Source organism: Calypte anna, chromosome 17 (assembly GCF_003957555.1).
Source record: "Calypte anna isolate BGI_N300 chromosome 17, bCalAnn1_v1.p, whole genome shotgun sequence".
Lineage (NCBI taxonomy): Eukaryota > Metazoa > Chordata > Aves > Apodiformes > Trochilidae > Calypte > Calypte anna.
The window spans coordinates 1,230,888-1,247,014 of NC_044262.1; the positions used below are offsets into that span (position 1 = coordinate 1,230,888).

The following is a 16,127-nucleotide window of genomic DNA, read 5'->3' on the forward strand; positions in this document are numbered from 1 at the left end:
TGGGGTGCAAGGGGTGCCTAGAGCAGGTCCTTGGGGTGCTATGGGGAACAGGAAGAGGGCTGGGGAGGATGGAGACACGTTTTGGGGTGCTGCAGGGCTTTAGGGGTGCTGGAATGTCCTGACAGGTGAAGGGAGGCTGGAGCCAGGCTGCAGACCCAGCAGCAGAGGCAGGACTCAGTTTTCTCCAGGGGACACAGGATGGGTTTAAATCCGTTCTGCTCCCTCAAGCCCCCTCCTGGGCCCCCTGCAGCTCTGCTCTTTTCCCCCAGCCCAGTGCCTCTCTCTGGGAGCTGAAGGGAATGTGTGTCCCCTCCTTCCCCCAGGGACACAAACACCTCCCCAAAACCTCCCTTCCCACAGCTGCTCCCAAAGCAGCTTCACCACCAGTTCTCTTCTGCCCCAGCTCCCCAACAACCACCACAACCAGCTCCTTCCATCTCCCTGGGAAATGAGGCACTGTGTTAAAAAAAAAAATCTGGCTTTTATTTAGATAATTATTGCAGAAAATGCACCCCAGGTACGTACGAGCAAAGGGCAACAGAATGCAAAGGAGCAAAGAGGCAGGTGTGTTACTGGAGAGCCTGGGAAAACACTGCCAGCTCCATCCATTCCCTACTGCAGGCCCTTTCTAAAGAGAAAGGAAAGGCACAAAAACTAAGAATTGAAAGTATAAAAGATGAAGCCTACAGAATACTAGGAATGCAGACAACTTGTTTCAATCCATCCTTCTTGAAGGAGCCACTTCAAATCCCAGAGGCCTGAGGCAGGGGTGCCCTGTCCTGGAGCCCACTGCACCAGGGATGTCATCAGTCCATGCCAGCTGGAAAAAAAACCCCAAACAACTCACCAAGATCCACCACTCTGTTCTGCTACCCTGGACTCAATGATCTCAAAGGTCTTTTATAACCAAACCAATCCTGTGATTTAAATTTGCTGCAGTCACTGCCTGGTGAGTTTTCATACAATTCCTCTTGGTCTCACAGGGCTTTAAAGACACAGACCAAGCACTTTTGGTACTTAGTTTGTATCATTAAGTGCTGTGGTATTTTTTTATTTAGGTTGATCTGGGGCAGAAAGTCAGCTGAGTGGTGGAAAGACTCAGTATCACTCTCACTGTCACAGCAGGAAGAGAAGGCACAGCCTGGATGCAGGAAAACGAAGGAAAAAAGCAACTCTTGTATAAAAAGCTTCAGTGTTCAGCTTCCTGACATCATCATGTGGATTCTGAACCCCAAAGGTTTAATGATCTGTTTGATTCACTCCCTGACTTGGCTTAAGGAGCTCATTCCACAGCCTTTCAAGTTCTCCTGGAGAGCAGTACCAAGGATCCAGCATTTCTTTTTTCCCTCTGTTTCAGAACCAACCCAGCAGAAAAAGCCCAGTCCCATTCCTGTCTGTCCAGGACCTGAGGGGTGCCAAGCCCCCCGGGCACAGGGAGGAGTGGTCCTTCCAGGAGAAAAGCTTTAGCAGAAGTCCTTTATGTACAAATTATAGCCAAAAAAAGACGGGCCAGCACAAAACCCTACTGGAAACAAGAGGGGGACAGCAAGGTGGATTTACAGCATGAGCATCCCTCTGAAAGAAGTCTCATCAGCAAGCTCAGTTGTCCACCTCCTCCTCCTCATTTTGCTCTTCTTCCTCCATCCTTTCATCATCATCATCATTCTCTTCTTCTCGGCTCTTATCTTGCTCCTCTGAGTCTGCCTTCTTGTCTTTGTCTTTCCTTGCTTCTTTCTTTCCTTTCTGTTCCCGCCTGTAAACTGAAAAAGGAAAAGGGAACACTGAGAACCTGCAAGCCAGTGATTCCACGAGATGAGCAGAACAGGAGCTGCAGTCCAACACCCACTTGCTCTCCAGGCACTCATAGCAGCAGCTCACCCTATGAGCTGAGCTGAGCTGATCAGCTCCAGAGGAAACCAGGTTAAATCTCAGCAGGAAAAAAAAATGCTGACAAGGATGCAGGAGTCCCCATTTACAGGCAGCACCCAAGACTTTCCTTGGATAAACATAACAGGGGAAATGAGACTTTGTCCATCAGGAATGTTATCTCAGTCCTGGTAAGGGCACCTGATCAGCTCCCCAGGCAAACTGGATGCTGGGCAAAGGAAACAAGACAGGTCAGGTAAGTGTGGCCTGTCCAGAGCTCCAGGAAAAGAGGAGCTGGTGCTGCTTGGACTGCCTCAACACAACCCCAGGACAGTACCTTCCAGGGATTCTTTCAGAGGGGCTATGAATCTCTGGAACTCCATTTCCTCCATGGCAGAGAGAACATCACCAGCATTCAACGTTTTCCTCTTCCCCTTCATGGCAAAGTTGTTGGCACTGGTCACAAATGAGAAGGAAGACAGACTTAATTGGTGCTGTCAAGAATACAGTCTGGATTATTAGATTCAGAAGCAACTTAAAAAAAAAAAAAGCCATCTCCCAAACAGCTGGGGGGGTTTAATCCCCTCCTAGCAGTATTTAAAGATACCTTCTTGCTTGCATTGCCTGCTGTGCTTTCATCTACCTGCACTGCTTTCCCATGTGAGTTTTCATGGGACCTTTTCTACAACCAGTGGGGAGGAGAAAAGTCAGAACCTTGGCTATGAGGTGACAATTCCACAAAGCTGAGTGCTTTCCACCAGGGAGGTGACTCCTTCACAACATGTTCTGAGCCACCCCAAAGAACTTACTGTGTCCTCTGTGACCAGCCCAGAGTCTGACAGGTTGGCTTATGCTTGCCCTAATGCAGCCACTCACTGAGTAGCTGGGAGAGTGAGGAAAAAGACTTCTGCCTCTGCCAGAAGAAGCCCTGCAGCCATACCTGATGGCCACCAGCAGCCTGGTGGGGTGGGACATCTCTGTGTACAGAGCCAGGCTGCCTTCCCATGGGCTGTTAAGGGCTGTCCAAACCCAACCCTGGCAGTCTGGGCCACACCAAGGATTATTTTATTTATGTAAATAGACAATACTGAAACAAATAGGAGGAAAAATCTCCAGGGCACCAGGCACAGAGGGGAATACAAATCAGCTGCTCATCTGCTGTGACAGATTCTTACCATGATGTTGCATAAAGCACAAAGACACTTGCTGCTCGTGATATCGCGCTCCGAGCCTCTTTGGAAATATTGACTCCATCAGGGAGCTGAAAAACAAATTCAGCTTTTATCAGCAGCTGCTGGAAAGGACTCAAAGTGGCACAACTCACCTGTCAGAGCCATTAGGGCACTGAGGGACTCACTGCTGCCCTCGGGTGCTATGGCAGAACTGATGGCAGGTGACAGTGGGGCTGTGCCCACAGCACCCTGCACAGCTCTGGGGACACGGGTGGCTCTGGGGACACGGGTGGCTCTGTGGACACGGGTGGCTCTGGCCACCACCTCGGGGCAATTCACCCGTGACCACCCAATTCCTGACCAGCACCCAGCACCCATCCCCTCGGGATCTGCCCGCACACCTCCCGCAGCTCACACCCAAACGTGCAATTCAGTGAACGGCCTGGAATGAATCCACAGACGAGTGGGATGGCTCCTGCTCTGGCTCCTGCCCTGCTCTGCGGTTGTGCCCGTCCCGCTGCTGCCTCCCGCAGCTCTCCCGCAGCCCCGATCCTCACCGGGGGGATGAAGGCCCCAGGCCCCGGCGGCACCCGCCCCGCCGACCCTTCCTCGGCCGGATCCGGTGGGCCCGGTGCTGGTCAGAAGGCAGAACGGCACCCCCCGATCCCCCCCGATCCGCCGGTACCCCCCGACCCGCACCCACCGCCTCCTTAATGATGCGGGTGATGACAGCGTTGGGCAGGTTCAGGTCCTCCGGTCTCTCCGCCATCCTGGGCCTCCTGCAAGGGAAACGAGGAGGGGGGAGTCACCCGCCGGGACCGCGACAGAGCCCGGGAGGAGCCTGCGGGAAGCCGGGGGAACCCTGGGGAACCCGTTCCCCCCGCACCTCTCCCGGCACCGCCGCCCTCAGCCCGCGCTCCACCGCGGCCCCTCCCGGCGTGCAGCGCGGCCCTTCCCGCCCGGCACTGCGGTGCGGCTGAGGGGATGGAGGGGACGGGAGGGAATGGAGGGAGGGGAGGGGATGGGGATGGAGGGAATGGGAGGGAGGGGAGGGGAGGGATGGGATGGAGGGGATGAAAGAGATGGGAGGGATGGGAGGGGATGGAGGGAATGAAAGAGATGGGAGGGATGGGAGGGGATGGAGGGAATGAAAGAGATGGGAGGGATGGGAGGGGATGGGAGGGGATGGGATGGGAGGGATGGGAAGACTGGGAGGGAAGGGAGGGGATGGGAGGGGATGGAAGAGATGGAGGGGATGGGAGGGGACGGGATGGTTGGGAAGACAGGGAGGGGATGCAGGGGATGAAAGAGATGGGAGGGGATGGGTGGGGATGGAGGGAATGGAGGAAATGGAGGGGAGGGGTGGGGATGGAAGGGGACGGGTGGGGATGGAAGGGATGGGATGGGATGGGGATGGGAAGACAGAGAGGGGAGGGAGGGGATGGTAGAGATGGGAGGGGATGGAAGAGATGAGAGGGATGGAAGGGGACGGGTGGGGATGGAGGGAATGGCTGGGGATGGAGGGAATGGAGGGAATGGGTGAGGACAGGTGGGGATGGGAAGGATGGGAGGGGATGGAAGGGAATGGAGGGGATGTCATTGACAAACCTGCTTTCTTCCCATAGGAAGTGTGTATTTCCCAGTAGCAAGGGCAATATTGTAATGGGGACAGTTTACAGACGCTGGTGAGACAGGTTTATGGGTGAAGGTTGTTGCTGGTACCTGCTGGGGATAGGGCACAGCAGTTTGGGTGCAGAGAGGCCAAACCTGGGCAAGGGGTTGTGTGCCTGAGGGCTTGGTGACTTCTCCAGTTACAGAGATTGGATTAATAAAACCATCACTGCCTGTGGAGATCATGTCTCTCAAGTCTCATTTTGAGCTCCTTTTAATTCTGAACTCTGCTCTCTTTATGGCTCTCAGAGGTGTGGTGCTGCATTACTTGTGAGTGGTTGTACAGATGATGACTGCAGTGGGATAAAACTATTTGTAGTGTGGTCACTTCTCTGCATCCCCAGGGCTGGGATACACTGAGGAGAACTGAGGAGGGAATCCTGTTGTGACAGGTATTGCATTTACCAGTTTAAATCTGGGAGGCTGCCCATGGCAGCTCTGCCCTCTTTCTGGTTACAGATAAAATTTCCAAACACTTGGTATCCTTTTTAAATGGAAGGAAGCTTTGACTTTTTTGTTCTATTTTCTGGCTTTTTAAGTGTATCTATCCCCAGCCTTAGCTCTAATCTCTGGGATATTTCCCTTCTCACTAAAGACAAAATGGACCTTGTAGTGAGGAGCCTGGGTCCCAGAGGAGTTTGCTACCATGTAGGTGTCACTCACACATTTCTCTTCCTACCTGAGGTCTTCACAGGTCAGAGCATCTCTGACTGAGGCCTCCAGTTTCATCCTCAAAATACCTTCCTGGGGTCCTTCTTTACCATAAACTAATTCAGTAGTTCTGACCATCAAAAACTTGGCAGCCTAAAGCCCTACTGATTGAGTGGCCTTTCCTGTTTGACCTAAGAAAGAGACTTGGACAAATTCTGTCTATCAATTAAGGAGCTATTTTCAGCTGCTTTGACCAACTATTAGATTAATGCTAACTTTCCTAATTCACTTTGGGAAGTGCTTTGACAAGGCAAGCTGTAGGGTGACCTGTGATTTGCCTTTCATACTGTTCATTTCCATTGGTTTCACCATAAGTCTTGCTGCAGAAAACCCTATTTTTCCAGGCCTGAACTCTGCAGGAGGGTCAGACATTATCTCACCTGAACCTCATGCTCTCTAATAACATTTTAAAAGTGAGAACTTTCAGCTAGGAGGGAGAGGAGTGCTTTCTGACTACAGAGAGTATAGTTGTGGTGAAACAATACATGAAATAATCAGGCTCTGCTCTGCTAATTGGTTCAGAATGTGAATTAATCCACAGGAGTGGCTGAAAGTGGCCACATTAAGGCAGAACTCATGGTGTGCCACCACCCAAATGGGGTCCAACTCCTTCTGGAGCTGCCAAATTTACAGTGAAGTGGAGCTGAGCCTCCTGTAGTCCTTGGATTGAAAACTGTTAGGAGCTGGGCAACTCTTCTGGGAAGATGTCCTGGGTGCCTGCTCTGTCCTTGTGTTCTCCCCAAGGCATCTCTTTCTGACCACTGTCAGGAGGAGGGTGCTGAGCTACAGAGACCTTTGTCTGACCCAATATTCCTGCTTGGATTTTATTAAATATTCTTGAGTCCTCTTAGGAAAAGGCTCTTCACTGAGGGGCTGGTTGGTCCCTGAAGCAGGCTCCACCAAGCCTGCCAGAGCTGAAGGAGCCTCTGGGTGATGCTCTTAGTGATGTGGTTTGATTTTAGGTAGGTTTGTGAGGAGCAGGGACTCAGATCTTTATGGGTCCCAGCTTGAGAGATTGTGTGATTCTGTGTGCACCAGAGGAGAGTGGAAATCTCATGGGGACACAAAGAAGACAAAGCAACCTTCAATTAAATTAGCTTAATCTGAACACAACAGTGCAGGAGAACCTTGGGACCTTTTACTTTGTGCACATTAGCAGTGGGGCTACACCAGCTGATGAAGGAGATCTCTGCCAACAAAAAAGGGCAACTTCCCCCCATCTATTCTGCACTGCATTTGAGCTCTGCCTCCCCCAGCACATGGCCTTGCCAATTCCCTTTGCCATGCCAATGCCAGAAATAGTTCATTTTCTGCTAAATTAGTGAGCTCATCAGAGGCTGAGTGGTGCCAGACCCTGGGTGATGGGCTGGACAGCAGTGTCCAGGTGCCTGGTGTCAGCCAGAGCCAGCTGGTAGAGCAGCTCAGGGGTTCTTGGAGCTTCAGACTGTGCCCACAGTTCAACTCAGGTGACAGACAATAACTTTTTAAGCTGTATTAACTGAATTACTTTGATTCATGTGGCCATACTAAGGGAGAAATCGTTATTCCCAGGAGCTCTCTTGCTATATTGAGGCCTATTTTTCATGAGAAACATCACTACAATTTTTAAAGATCCAGCTTGATTATTTAATTATTGGTATTGCACTACAGTAAATCAGCAGCAGTTTAATACCTGGAATTTTTCCAGATCCAGTGACCCCCAACAGCACTGCAGGCCCAGAGGGGTGTCCCTCCTGAGGGGTCTGGTTGGACCCTGTCTGTACCTTGGCTTCTCATTGTCCAGACAGGGGAAATCTGGTTGTTAGGTTGCTCTCAAACACCAAAACTACCAAAAGCCTGGGCTGAAGTGGTGTCAGAGTGAGATGCTGAGGTTAACAGTGCTGGGTCCCAGCAGAGATTTGGCATCACAAACCCAGGGATCAGAGAGCTCCAAAGTCCACACAAGAGCCTCTAAGTGACAGCAGCTGCTTTGGGTAATCCCTGTGCAGGGTGCCTGTGTACTTCACCACTTGGTTTTGAAGCTTTTGCTGGGGTTTTGTGCATATTTCTGCTTGCCTGGGTTGCCCTCTTGGTTGGTTGGGATGGGCCCTGGGGCTGCTGCAAAAGGAGAACTGGATGTTCAGAGCTGGTGTGATGGAGGGGTTGGAGCTCTTGGGGAACAAAGGCCCCATGAGTGATCCAGGGCTGTGTTTGGCTGCACTTTGGTTCAGCTCAAAGCCTGTAGGACAGGTGTATGTGTGAAAGGCTTTGCCTGTGAGGACATGCATGCACAGCCAAGGACAAGGTGTTGATGTAAGACTGGGAGGTGTTGGAGCAATGTTCCTGAATGAGGTGTGTGCCCAACCTGCTGCTGCTGCTGCTCAAATGGCAAAAGGGGAAAAAAGGAAATAAAATAAAATAGTGTTTTGTGACCAGCTGGGGCCGTGGGGTCAGCATCTGCCCTCAGCCCAGCTCCTGAGGAGAGCCCAGGGGATGCTCCCATTGCCAGGGCCCTCGGGGGCTGCTGATTTCTGTGCTGCAAAGGGTGGCAGGAGAGGATTCTTTGTACAGGACATTTCTGGAGTGACCAGGAGGCTTTGCTATGCTGCAAAGGGATCCCTTCTGGATTAACCAGGGCTGTTTTCCTTCCAGCCAGAGTGCAGGTGAGGGAAGCAGGCAGGGAAGCAGCCAGGCAGTTTGTGCAACCAAGGAATATTCAAGACAGCTGAAAAAACCTTTGAGAGCTGGAAACAAAAGAAGAGTTCTTTGCTCTCCCATCTCTTTCTCTGCTGTTTGTTGTCTCCTGGAGAGGGGGTGATTTATGGAGTAGCTCTAATACAAGCTCCAGTCATAGCTGCCTTAGTCTGAACAGTCTCAGCCTCAGCACTGGAGAGGGGTGAGGGACAAGATGAACTGTATTCAGGGTTCAGCAAGCTTGGTCCTGCTACAAGCCGTGCACAGGAACAAGTAGGAGTGCAGGCAGGCTGTTCTGTGCTCTGCATTCCTGGTGAGGAGCCCAGGAGGTCTCTAACAGCTCCTGCTCACGTGGAATTTGTTACAGATCCTTTGCCTGCCCTAGAAGTACTTGTGCCATCCTGAGAGCACTCGGGCATCCTGAGTCCTTACAGCGATGCCCTGCCAGCTCAGCAGCCCAGAACCAGGGTGAATTCATCAATTTGTGCATTCAAACTCTTTGATTTTGGGGGGAAGGGGAAGAGAGAGCGAGAGAGAGAAATTTAGAATTTGTTACCCAAAGCTAGGGGGGAAAAGGCCAAACACATCAAAGGTGCTAAGGCAAAGCCCTTCTAAAGGTCTGCACATCCCAGGGACTGTGGTGGCTCAGGCAGGCTGAGCTGTGAGCAGGGTGGGGATGCTGTGGGAGACTCTGCAGGAGGGGATGGACACTTTGGGAAGGAGAGGATGGTAATTTCGGGAAGGAGGGGAAGGGCACTTGGGGCAGGGGAGGATGGACACTTTGGGAAGGAGGGGGTGGACATTTTGGGAAGGAGGGGATGGACACTTGGGGCAGCCCACATGGGATTTGCTGCCCCTGGGTGATTTTGCAGGAGTTCCAGGAGCATCAGCCCTGAGAGACAAAGGCAGCAGCAAATCTGTGCAGGGACACAGTGTGGGTGCTGCTGTGGGTGCTGCTGTGGGTGCTGGGGATGGCTCTGGCTCCATCAGGATGTGGGATGCAGCCTCTGGGATGAGCAGAGCAGGAGGGGTGTTTCTGAAGATGCCCTCACAGCAAGGAGACATTTCTTGGGTCTTTCCCAGGTGGGAAAAGGATTTAGCTTTTCTCAGCCAGTCTTGCATTTCTGTTGGGTTCCTCATTGGTGTTTTTCAAGGGATGATTCAGCTGGGGTGGGGGACAGGAGCACCCCAGCTGGATTTGATGGGCTGGAGTTGTTGGGGCAGAGAGGCTGCAGCAACCCCACCTCTGGGAAATGCTGAGGTTTGTGTGTCTGCCCTGCACAGCAGACTTTGCTAATCCCAGAAATCTGCCCCCAGGACAGCACGGAAATAACCCAAACCCTTTCCATTCCAATCCTCCTGTCATCTGGGTTGCCAGGTGATTTTTCCCAGTCCAATTTAGTTTCCTTAGTTTCAAAGCCAACTTCGTTTCAAAACCTTGTGGGGTTTTCTCTCTCTATGTGTGTGTGTTACCTTTTTTCCTGGAATAACTGCTTAAGCACGTGCCCAGATTTGAATACCCAGCCCAAGGCAGATCCTGGTGTTGGCAAACCAAAACCTGTGATGGGGAACCGTGTTAAATTTTAAAAGAAAGTCGTTAACTCCCAAGCCAACAAGCTGAATGTGCAGTGTGCTGGAGACTCGAATAGAAATGAAGGTTAAGGTCATTCCCCAGGGGTTTGAATGTGAAGAGGGAAGAGCTGGTACATTGCCCTTGGGAGCCAGTAGGGAAAGGGCACACACCACTGCCACCAGCTCTCCCAGAGCTGCCATTTAATCTGTAACTTCCTAGAACTGGAGCTCTGCTCCCTTGAGACTGTTCCCAAACCCTTTCTTTACATCTGTGCCAAAGTCAAAGCTAAATCCCAGCTTTGCAGGGTGCTGGTGCTTGGACCTTGCTGGAGGGAGTGAGCATCCCTGTGGGAGCCATGGAGCAGCCAGGAGAGCCCCAGCCCACACGTGAGTCCTTCCCTTTGAGCTTCTCAGTCTCCTGGGGGAAGGAGGGGTCATGGCTGGGCAGGGGTCTGGGTGTCACCACTGAACCTGGGGCTAAGAACCTCCTGGTGCCAGGAGGAGACAAGGGACTGGCTCTCCCACAGCCTTTGTGGGGGGTTGGGGATGCTCGGCTCCTGGCAGGATTGCCAGGGCTGGTGAAAAAGGTTGGGGGGCTCTGCTGGCACTTGGTGAATCTGCTGGGTTAAGGAGTTAGGGGCTTCTGCAGCCACTCAGCCCCAGGAGGAGAGTGTGTGGGGCTCCTGTGGGCTTGGAGCCCCCATGTCCAACAGAGACTCTGCTTTACCCTTCCTATTAGGTTTTAAAATTATTATTAGTTTGAAACCCCTGTCTAATGGGATTCTCTGACCCACACTTGTGAGTCTGGCTGCTCTAGAGAGACTGGGAGTGTTGGTACTGTCCTGTTTGTCTTTCCTTTTGCCTCTTAAAAGCACTTTGTAATAAAAACACAGAGAGAGGAGGCTTTGTGTGAGCCTGGGCAGCTCCTAGGAGACAGGGTGGCATGTGGACACCTCCTGCCACGTGTGCTGGGGAGAGCTGCAGGCTTGGCAGAGCTGGGAGGAATAACAGAGAAATGGTTTGAGGAGGAGCTGAGGAACCTGGGGTGTTGATCCTGGAGCAGAGGAGGCTGAGGGGAGACCTTGGGGCTCTCTGCAACCCCCTGAGAGGAGGTTGGAGCCAGGGGGGGTCGGGCTCTGCTCCCAAGGAACAAGGGATGGGACAAGAGGAACTTTTGGCACAACTCAAGTGGTGCCAGGGGAGGTTTAGGTTGGAGCTGGGGAAGAATTTCTCCCTGGAAAGGGTTGTCAGGGTTGTCCCCAGCTCTGTGTCTGGGGTTCTTCTGCATGTCAGCGGATGTGGTAGAGGCTGTGACACCTCCAGTTACAGCTGGTTATGGTTTGGACAAGCTCTGGTGCAGGTGGGCTCTGCTGGAGCTGAAGCCCTCCCAGCTGGGGAAAGGCAGACTTGCTGCTGGTGTCTACAAGGAGAGCACAGAGCAGGCCATGGGGATGTGTTCCTAAAAGCTGGGGTGTAAATAACTCCTTGGGCAGCTGGGGCATGGAGCTGTGGGGTGTTGTGGTCCGTGCTGTGTGCTTGGCCAGGTCTCTCTTTGCTGCCAGGTCTGTGTGTGGTGCAGGGATGTACTCACAGGACCCTTTTCTGGGGCTCCATGTTCCCCTCCTTGTGTTTCTGGGATTTTGTGGCTACATTAATCCCTACCCCACCCCAGGCAGCTGTGCCAGATGTGGGAACCCAGGCCCCTGTTATGTGCAGAGATGCTTTAACCACAGAGCTCCAAGATCTGGAGCAGCCTCTTCCCTCCATCAGAGCTCACCAGGAGCTTGAAGCTTTGAGTACCTGCTGGAGAGGCAGGAGGAACAGCACTTCCCAAGCTCCCTGTGGCTTCCTAGGTCCTGAGGGAGCTCCAGAGGCTGGAGGGTAGCACAGGGAGCTATGAGGTCACTAGGCAGGCAAAAGGGTTTGGTTGGTGGCCTGGGGTTGCAAGGGATCAGTGTGACCAGTCTGCATCTTCTGCTCCTCTCTCTTGCCTCTGATGTTGTTTCCTTGCTGGGAAATGGATCTTCATCTTTCCCTGGTGCTCAGATCCAGCAGGTTTGTGAGGAAGGATGGATGTGCTGGGGCTGCTGAAAGAGCAGAGGTTGTGGGAGCTCCTGGAGCTCTGTCTGGATGTTTCTGCTTTTTCGAATGTCCAGCACTGCTTGTGCCCCCTCTGCATTTTCAAAGACCACTATGGCACTAAAGAAAGAGGCAGCAATGAAATAATAAATTCTCTTTTTGTTAAGGACCATGGGAAAGTCCTCGTAGGCCTTCACAGGCTCTGAACATCTGAGGGGACAGTGAGTGGCATTGGCTGGTGGCTTGGCTGGGCACCTTCTCAAGGTCCCTGTGGGTTGCCAAGGATAGGAATGAGCATGGTGGGGGGACAGGCACCCCAATAGAACCAAGCTCTGTCTGGAGGCCTTGGGGGGCTGCTGGGTCATTATTATTTCTCTCCTAACACCTGAAGGGGCTGGGATTCATGGCAGCAGAGCTGTAGGTGTCAGCTGGCAGTGATGGATTGGGTTGTGCAGGACTATCCCTCTTCCTTTCCCTCCCTTGCTCACCCTATGTCCCTTCTGTTGCTTTTCTGACAGTTTCAGGTGCTTTTGCTGGTGTCAATTGAGCTGAATCAAACCAGTGCCCCTGTCAGAGACTAAACCAAAAGGAAAAGGCAGCAAAAATCCTTTTGATGGCTGGAAAAGCCTCTCTGGGCCAGGGCCTTCGAAGATGGAGCTGTGTGTGTGTGTGTGTGTGTGTGTGTGTGTTTTGGGGTACCTGTGTCCCAGCTCCCTGCCCTGCCATGTCCTGTTCTCATCTCCTCTTTCCTCTGCCAGGGACAGGGCAGAATTTTCGGTTGCTGGAGCATCTGCCAGCCCTGACAAAGGGTCAAGGTGGGGCTGTTCAGTCCTGCCCAGGGAAGCAGAGAGGGAGCAGGAGGAAGATCAGCTATGCACGGGTGAAGGGCAAAGGTAAGTGATGGGGCTGTGATGGGGCTACCTGGAGCTCAGTCCTGGCCAGGAGCATGTGGAGAGGTCACCACGGGGAGGGGTGACAGGGATGCATGTCCAGCACTCAGCAAATCTTGTCCTTTTTTGTCTCAGAGAGGTCAGAGGATACACAGTTCTTCTGACTTCAGCTGGACATGGGCTGGGAAGTGGAGGTGCCTGCACGGCGGTGACAGCAGCCAGGGTGCTGGCAGCACATCTGCTCAGAGCCTCTGCTGCTCTCCTGTCTCTTCTGATCTCTGCTCTCCCAGTGCCCAGGGCAGCAGGACCTGGGATTTGGCTGTTCTTGCCCAAAAAGCCCCAATGGGGCTGATCCAGGCTGACCCCAGGACCCCTGACTCTGTTGTGGACCCTGTGGCCTCACGGCAGTGCCACCAGGAACCAAACTCATCCCCTGTGGCATCTCCTGCATTTCGGGGAGTGGGAGCAGATCCTCTGCTGGAGATCCCCATGGGATCCCTATGGAGAACCCCACAGAGAACCCCCCGGGGCTGCGGGGTGGGAAGCAGAGAGCTCCGGGACACCCCAGCTTTTGGGGACAGGGTTTTCTTGGAGAAATCCTCTCTCTCATTCTCCCACCCCCTCCTGCTCAGCTCTGGGTGCCTCCCAGGAATCTGTGGGTGCTGGTGGGTGTTACCGGGGGTGGGCAGGGGGTCTCGCAGAGGGACCCTGGGGGGGCTGCGTGCCTCGTCCCTTCCCACAGGAGAGCCAAGAACCTGTGTCCTCCCACCCCTCCATTCCCTGTCTCACCCCCACAAACAAACGCTCCTGCGCTTTTTCCTTGCCTGCAATAATTAAAAAAAAACCAAACAAACCAAGAAACAAACCAAAAGAAAACAAACAAACAAACAAAAAGCACCTGCAGGGGGGGACAGTCCCGGAGCTGCTGCACCCGTGCTCAGCCCCGGGGTTCAGGTACACATTGCCGAGTTTTCTTTTTTCTTTTCTCTTTTCTTTTCTTTTCTTTTCTTTTCTTTTCTTTTCTTTTCTTTTCTTTTCTTTTTTCTTTTCTTTTCTTTCTTTTCTTTTCTTTTCTTTTCTTTTTTCCTTTTCTTTTTTTGTTTTGGGTTTTTTTTTTTTTTTTTTTGTTTGTTTTGTTTTGTTTTTCCCAGGAAATCGTTCCCCGTGCCTCAGCGGGGGGATTCTGGCGAGGGTTTTTGGAGAGGGGTGTCCTGGGGGTGTCTGGCCGTGGTTCTGGAGGTGTCTGGGGGTCCTTGGGGGGTTTCTGGGGTCCCCCCCCGTGGCGGTGCCGGAGCCGCTCCCGTCTCCGCCCGCGGGGCCGATGGGAACCGCGCGGTTCAAACCCGCAGCGGTTGGATCCCGTCCCATGGAAACCCGGCCCGGGCAGGGAGCGGCTCCCGGTGCCGCCGCTCAGAGGGGTTTGGCCATGGAACCCGGCAACGTGCACAGGGTCTCGCTCTGCACCCGCCGGGCTGACCCCCTGGGAGCTTCGTTTTATCTCAGCACCTTCGGTAAGAGCTGAGGCCGCAGCTCCGAGGAGCGAGAGGGGTTTGGGGGGGCTCACAGGGGAACAGAAGGAGCTGGGGGTTCACAGGGTGCCCAGGGGTTTGGGGGTTCACAGCGTTCCCGGGGCATCTGGGGGCTTACAGGGTGCCCAGGGAACCTGGGGGTTCACAGGGTGCCCAGGGGTTTGGGGGTTCACAGGGGGTCAGGAGGATGTGGGGGTTCACAGGGTGCCCAGGGGTTTGGGGGTTCACAGGGTGCCCAGGGAACCTGGGGGTTCAGAGGGTGCTCAATGGTTTGGGGGTTCACAGGGTGCCCAGGGAACCTGGGGTTCCACAGGGTGCTCAAGGGTTTGGGGGGCTTCACTGGGTGCCCAGGTGATTTGGGGGCTCAGAGGGTGCCTGGGGAGCTTGTGGTGATTCAGAGGGTGCTGCGGTGAATGTGGGAGATTCCAGGATGCTCAGGGGATGTGGGGGTTCACGGTGTCCCCAGGAGTTCCCAGTGCTCTCCTCCCTTCAGTGCTGGTGCAGACTGGGACACCATGAGCACTGTCCCTGTCCCAGTTACACACAGCAGGGATGGGGCCATGGTCCAGTCCTGCTCCCTCCTTGTGGCAGCTGAGTGTCCCCAGCTGTCCCCAGGCCAGGGCTGGGCATGGAGCTTCCTCTCTCCTCAGTCACCCAGCACAAAAGTTCCTTTTCTCCTCCCGGGGGCCATCCAGCTCTGGGTTTGCCTCCTGGCCGTGCCTGGTTACCCAGGGAGGGACATTTTGCTTTTGCATTGTGAGGGTTGTTAATTGCTCCTGGAGGAACAGCCAGCAGGTTCCCACAGCTCCAGAGATCTGGAGGTAGCCAAAGGGTTAATGTTCTCCAAAAAGGGGGGTGTGACAATATTCCCAGGGCTGTAAAGCAGTATTAGCTTCGATAATTTACCTGATTTACTCCACCTGGTTCTCTTTACTTTCTTACCTTGCCCTCACATGCACAAGGGACATTCCTTTCCACATGCACACACACACACGGGCACATGTGAGCTGGAGTGAGATCTGAAATTTTTCTGTCAATGTGGTTGTTTTTTGGGTTTTTTTTGTTTGTTTTTTTTTGAGATTTGAGTTCTCCAAATTGCTTCAGTTCAAACAATCCCATAAGATATCCCCATCCTAGCAAACCTAAGCTGAGTTTTTCTGCTCTGCTCCCTGGCTGCCTCTGACATTTCCCTGGCTCCATCCTTCCCAGCTCTTCTCTCTGCTCTGAGTTCTCCTTCCATCCCTCACCTAAGGGGGTGTAAGGGGCACTGATGGGTACAAATGTTTCCTGTTGGGCTGCTGTCAGGTACAGGTGGGCTCTGCAGCACCCATGGCCCACCCAGCACCTTTCAGCAGTGGGGACAGCATCCCCCAGCATCTATTTCATCTTGGGATTCCTGCTTCCCCCCTGCCTGGGGCTTGTGCCTTCTGCCACCAGAGTTTACTCTGCTGAGAAAGATGTATTTAGGTTCTCCTGGAATTTTTATTTTTGCATCTGGAGCTGTAACACTTTCTTGGTAGCAGAAGATGTTTCCTCTTTCCCCTTGGCTCCCTGAGTTCCTGGGGTGGTTTTGGCCCTGTGCAAGCCTCAGAACCATGGGGTCCCCACACTGCCCAGTGCCAGGGATGGTGTATGAGCCCTGTCACCTTCACTGTCTCTTCTCTCCTTCCTGCCAGGCCAGCTGAAGTTGTCCATCGAGGTTCAGGGCCGGGTTTTGGTGCTGCATGGTGAGTATCTCTGCAGGGCACGTGGTGAGGTGGCCCCAGAGCCATGGTGGGCTAGTGATGGGGACAGTTCCATAGCCTTTTGTCAAGCTCTTTGGAGCTTCAAGGCTCATGGGCACAGCTCTGTGGTAGAGTGGTGTGTCTGGGGTGGTCTTTGGTTTAGAGGCCAACCCAAAATTTCTAGACTTACATTTCCAGGTGACTGTGGTGTGGTTTTGCATCCACTTGGGTATATTTTTT

At 53.2% G+C, this 16,127-nt stretch overlaps 2 protein-coding genes across 2 annotated transcripts in view; one reads left to right on the forward strand and one right to left on the reverse strand.

The window, feature by feature from the left end:
• Positions 1 to 1,175: 1,175 nt before the first annotated feature.
• Positions 1,176 to 4,010, reverse strand: POLE3 (DNA polymerase epsilon 3, accessory subunit). Its single transcript, XM_030461509.1, has 5 exons — positions 3,925 to 4,010; positions 3,742 to 3,817; positions 3,042 to 3,127; positions 2,204 to 2,322; positions 1,176 to 1,760 (listed from the first exon to the last, which is right to left on the reverse strand). The coding sequence occupies exons 2-5, from the start codon at positions 3,805 to 3,807 to the stop codon at positions 1,600 to 1,602; spliced, it is 432 nt and encodes a 143-aa protein (XP_030317369.1). The 5' UTR covers positions 3,808 to 3,817; positions 3,925 to 4,010; the 3' UTR covers positions 1,176 to 1,599.
• Positions 4,011 to 14,016: 10,006 nt separating this feature from the next.
• Positions 14,017 to 16,127, forward strand: part of RGS3 (regulator of G protein signaling 3) — a 52,107-nt gene continuing 49,996 nt past the window's right edge. Inside the window, 2 exon segments of the mRNA XM_030461510.1 lie at positions 14,017 to 14,145; positions 15,840 to 15,890. Coding sequence (XP_030317370.1) covers positions 14,061 to 14,145; positions 15,840 to 15,890 — 136 coding nt within the window. The 5' untranslated portion in view covers positions 14,017 to 14,060.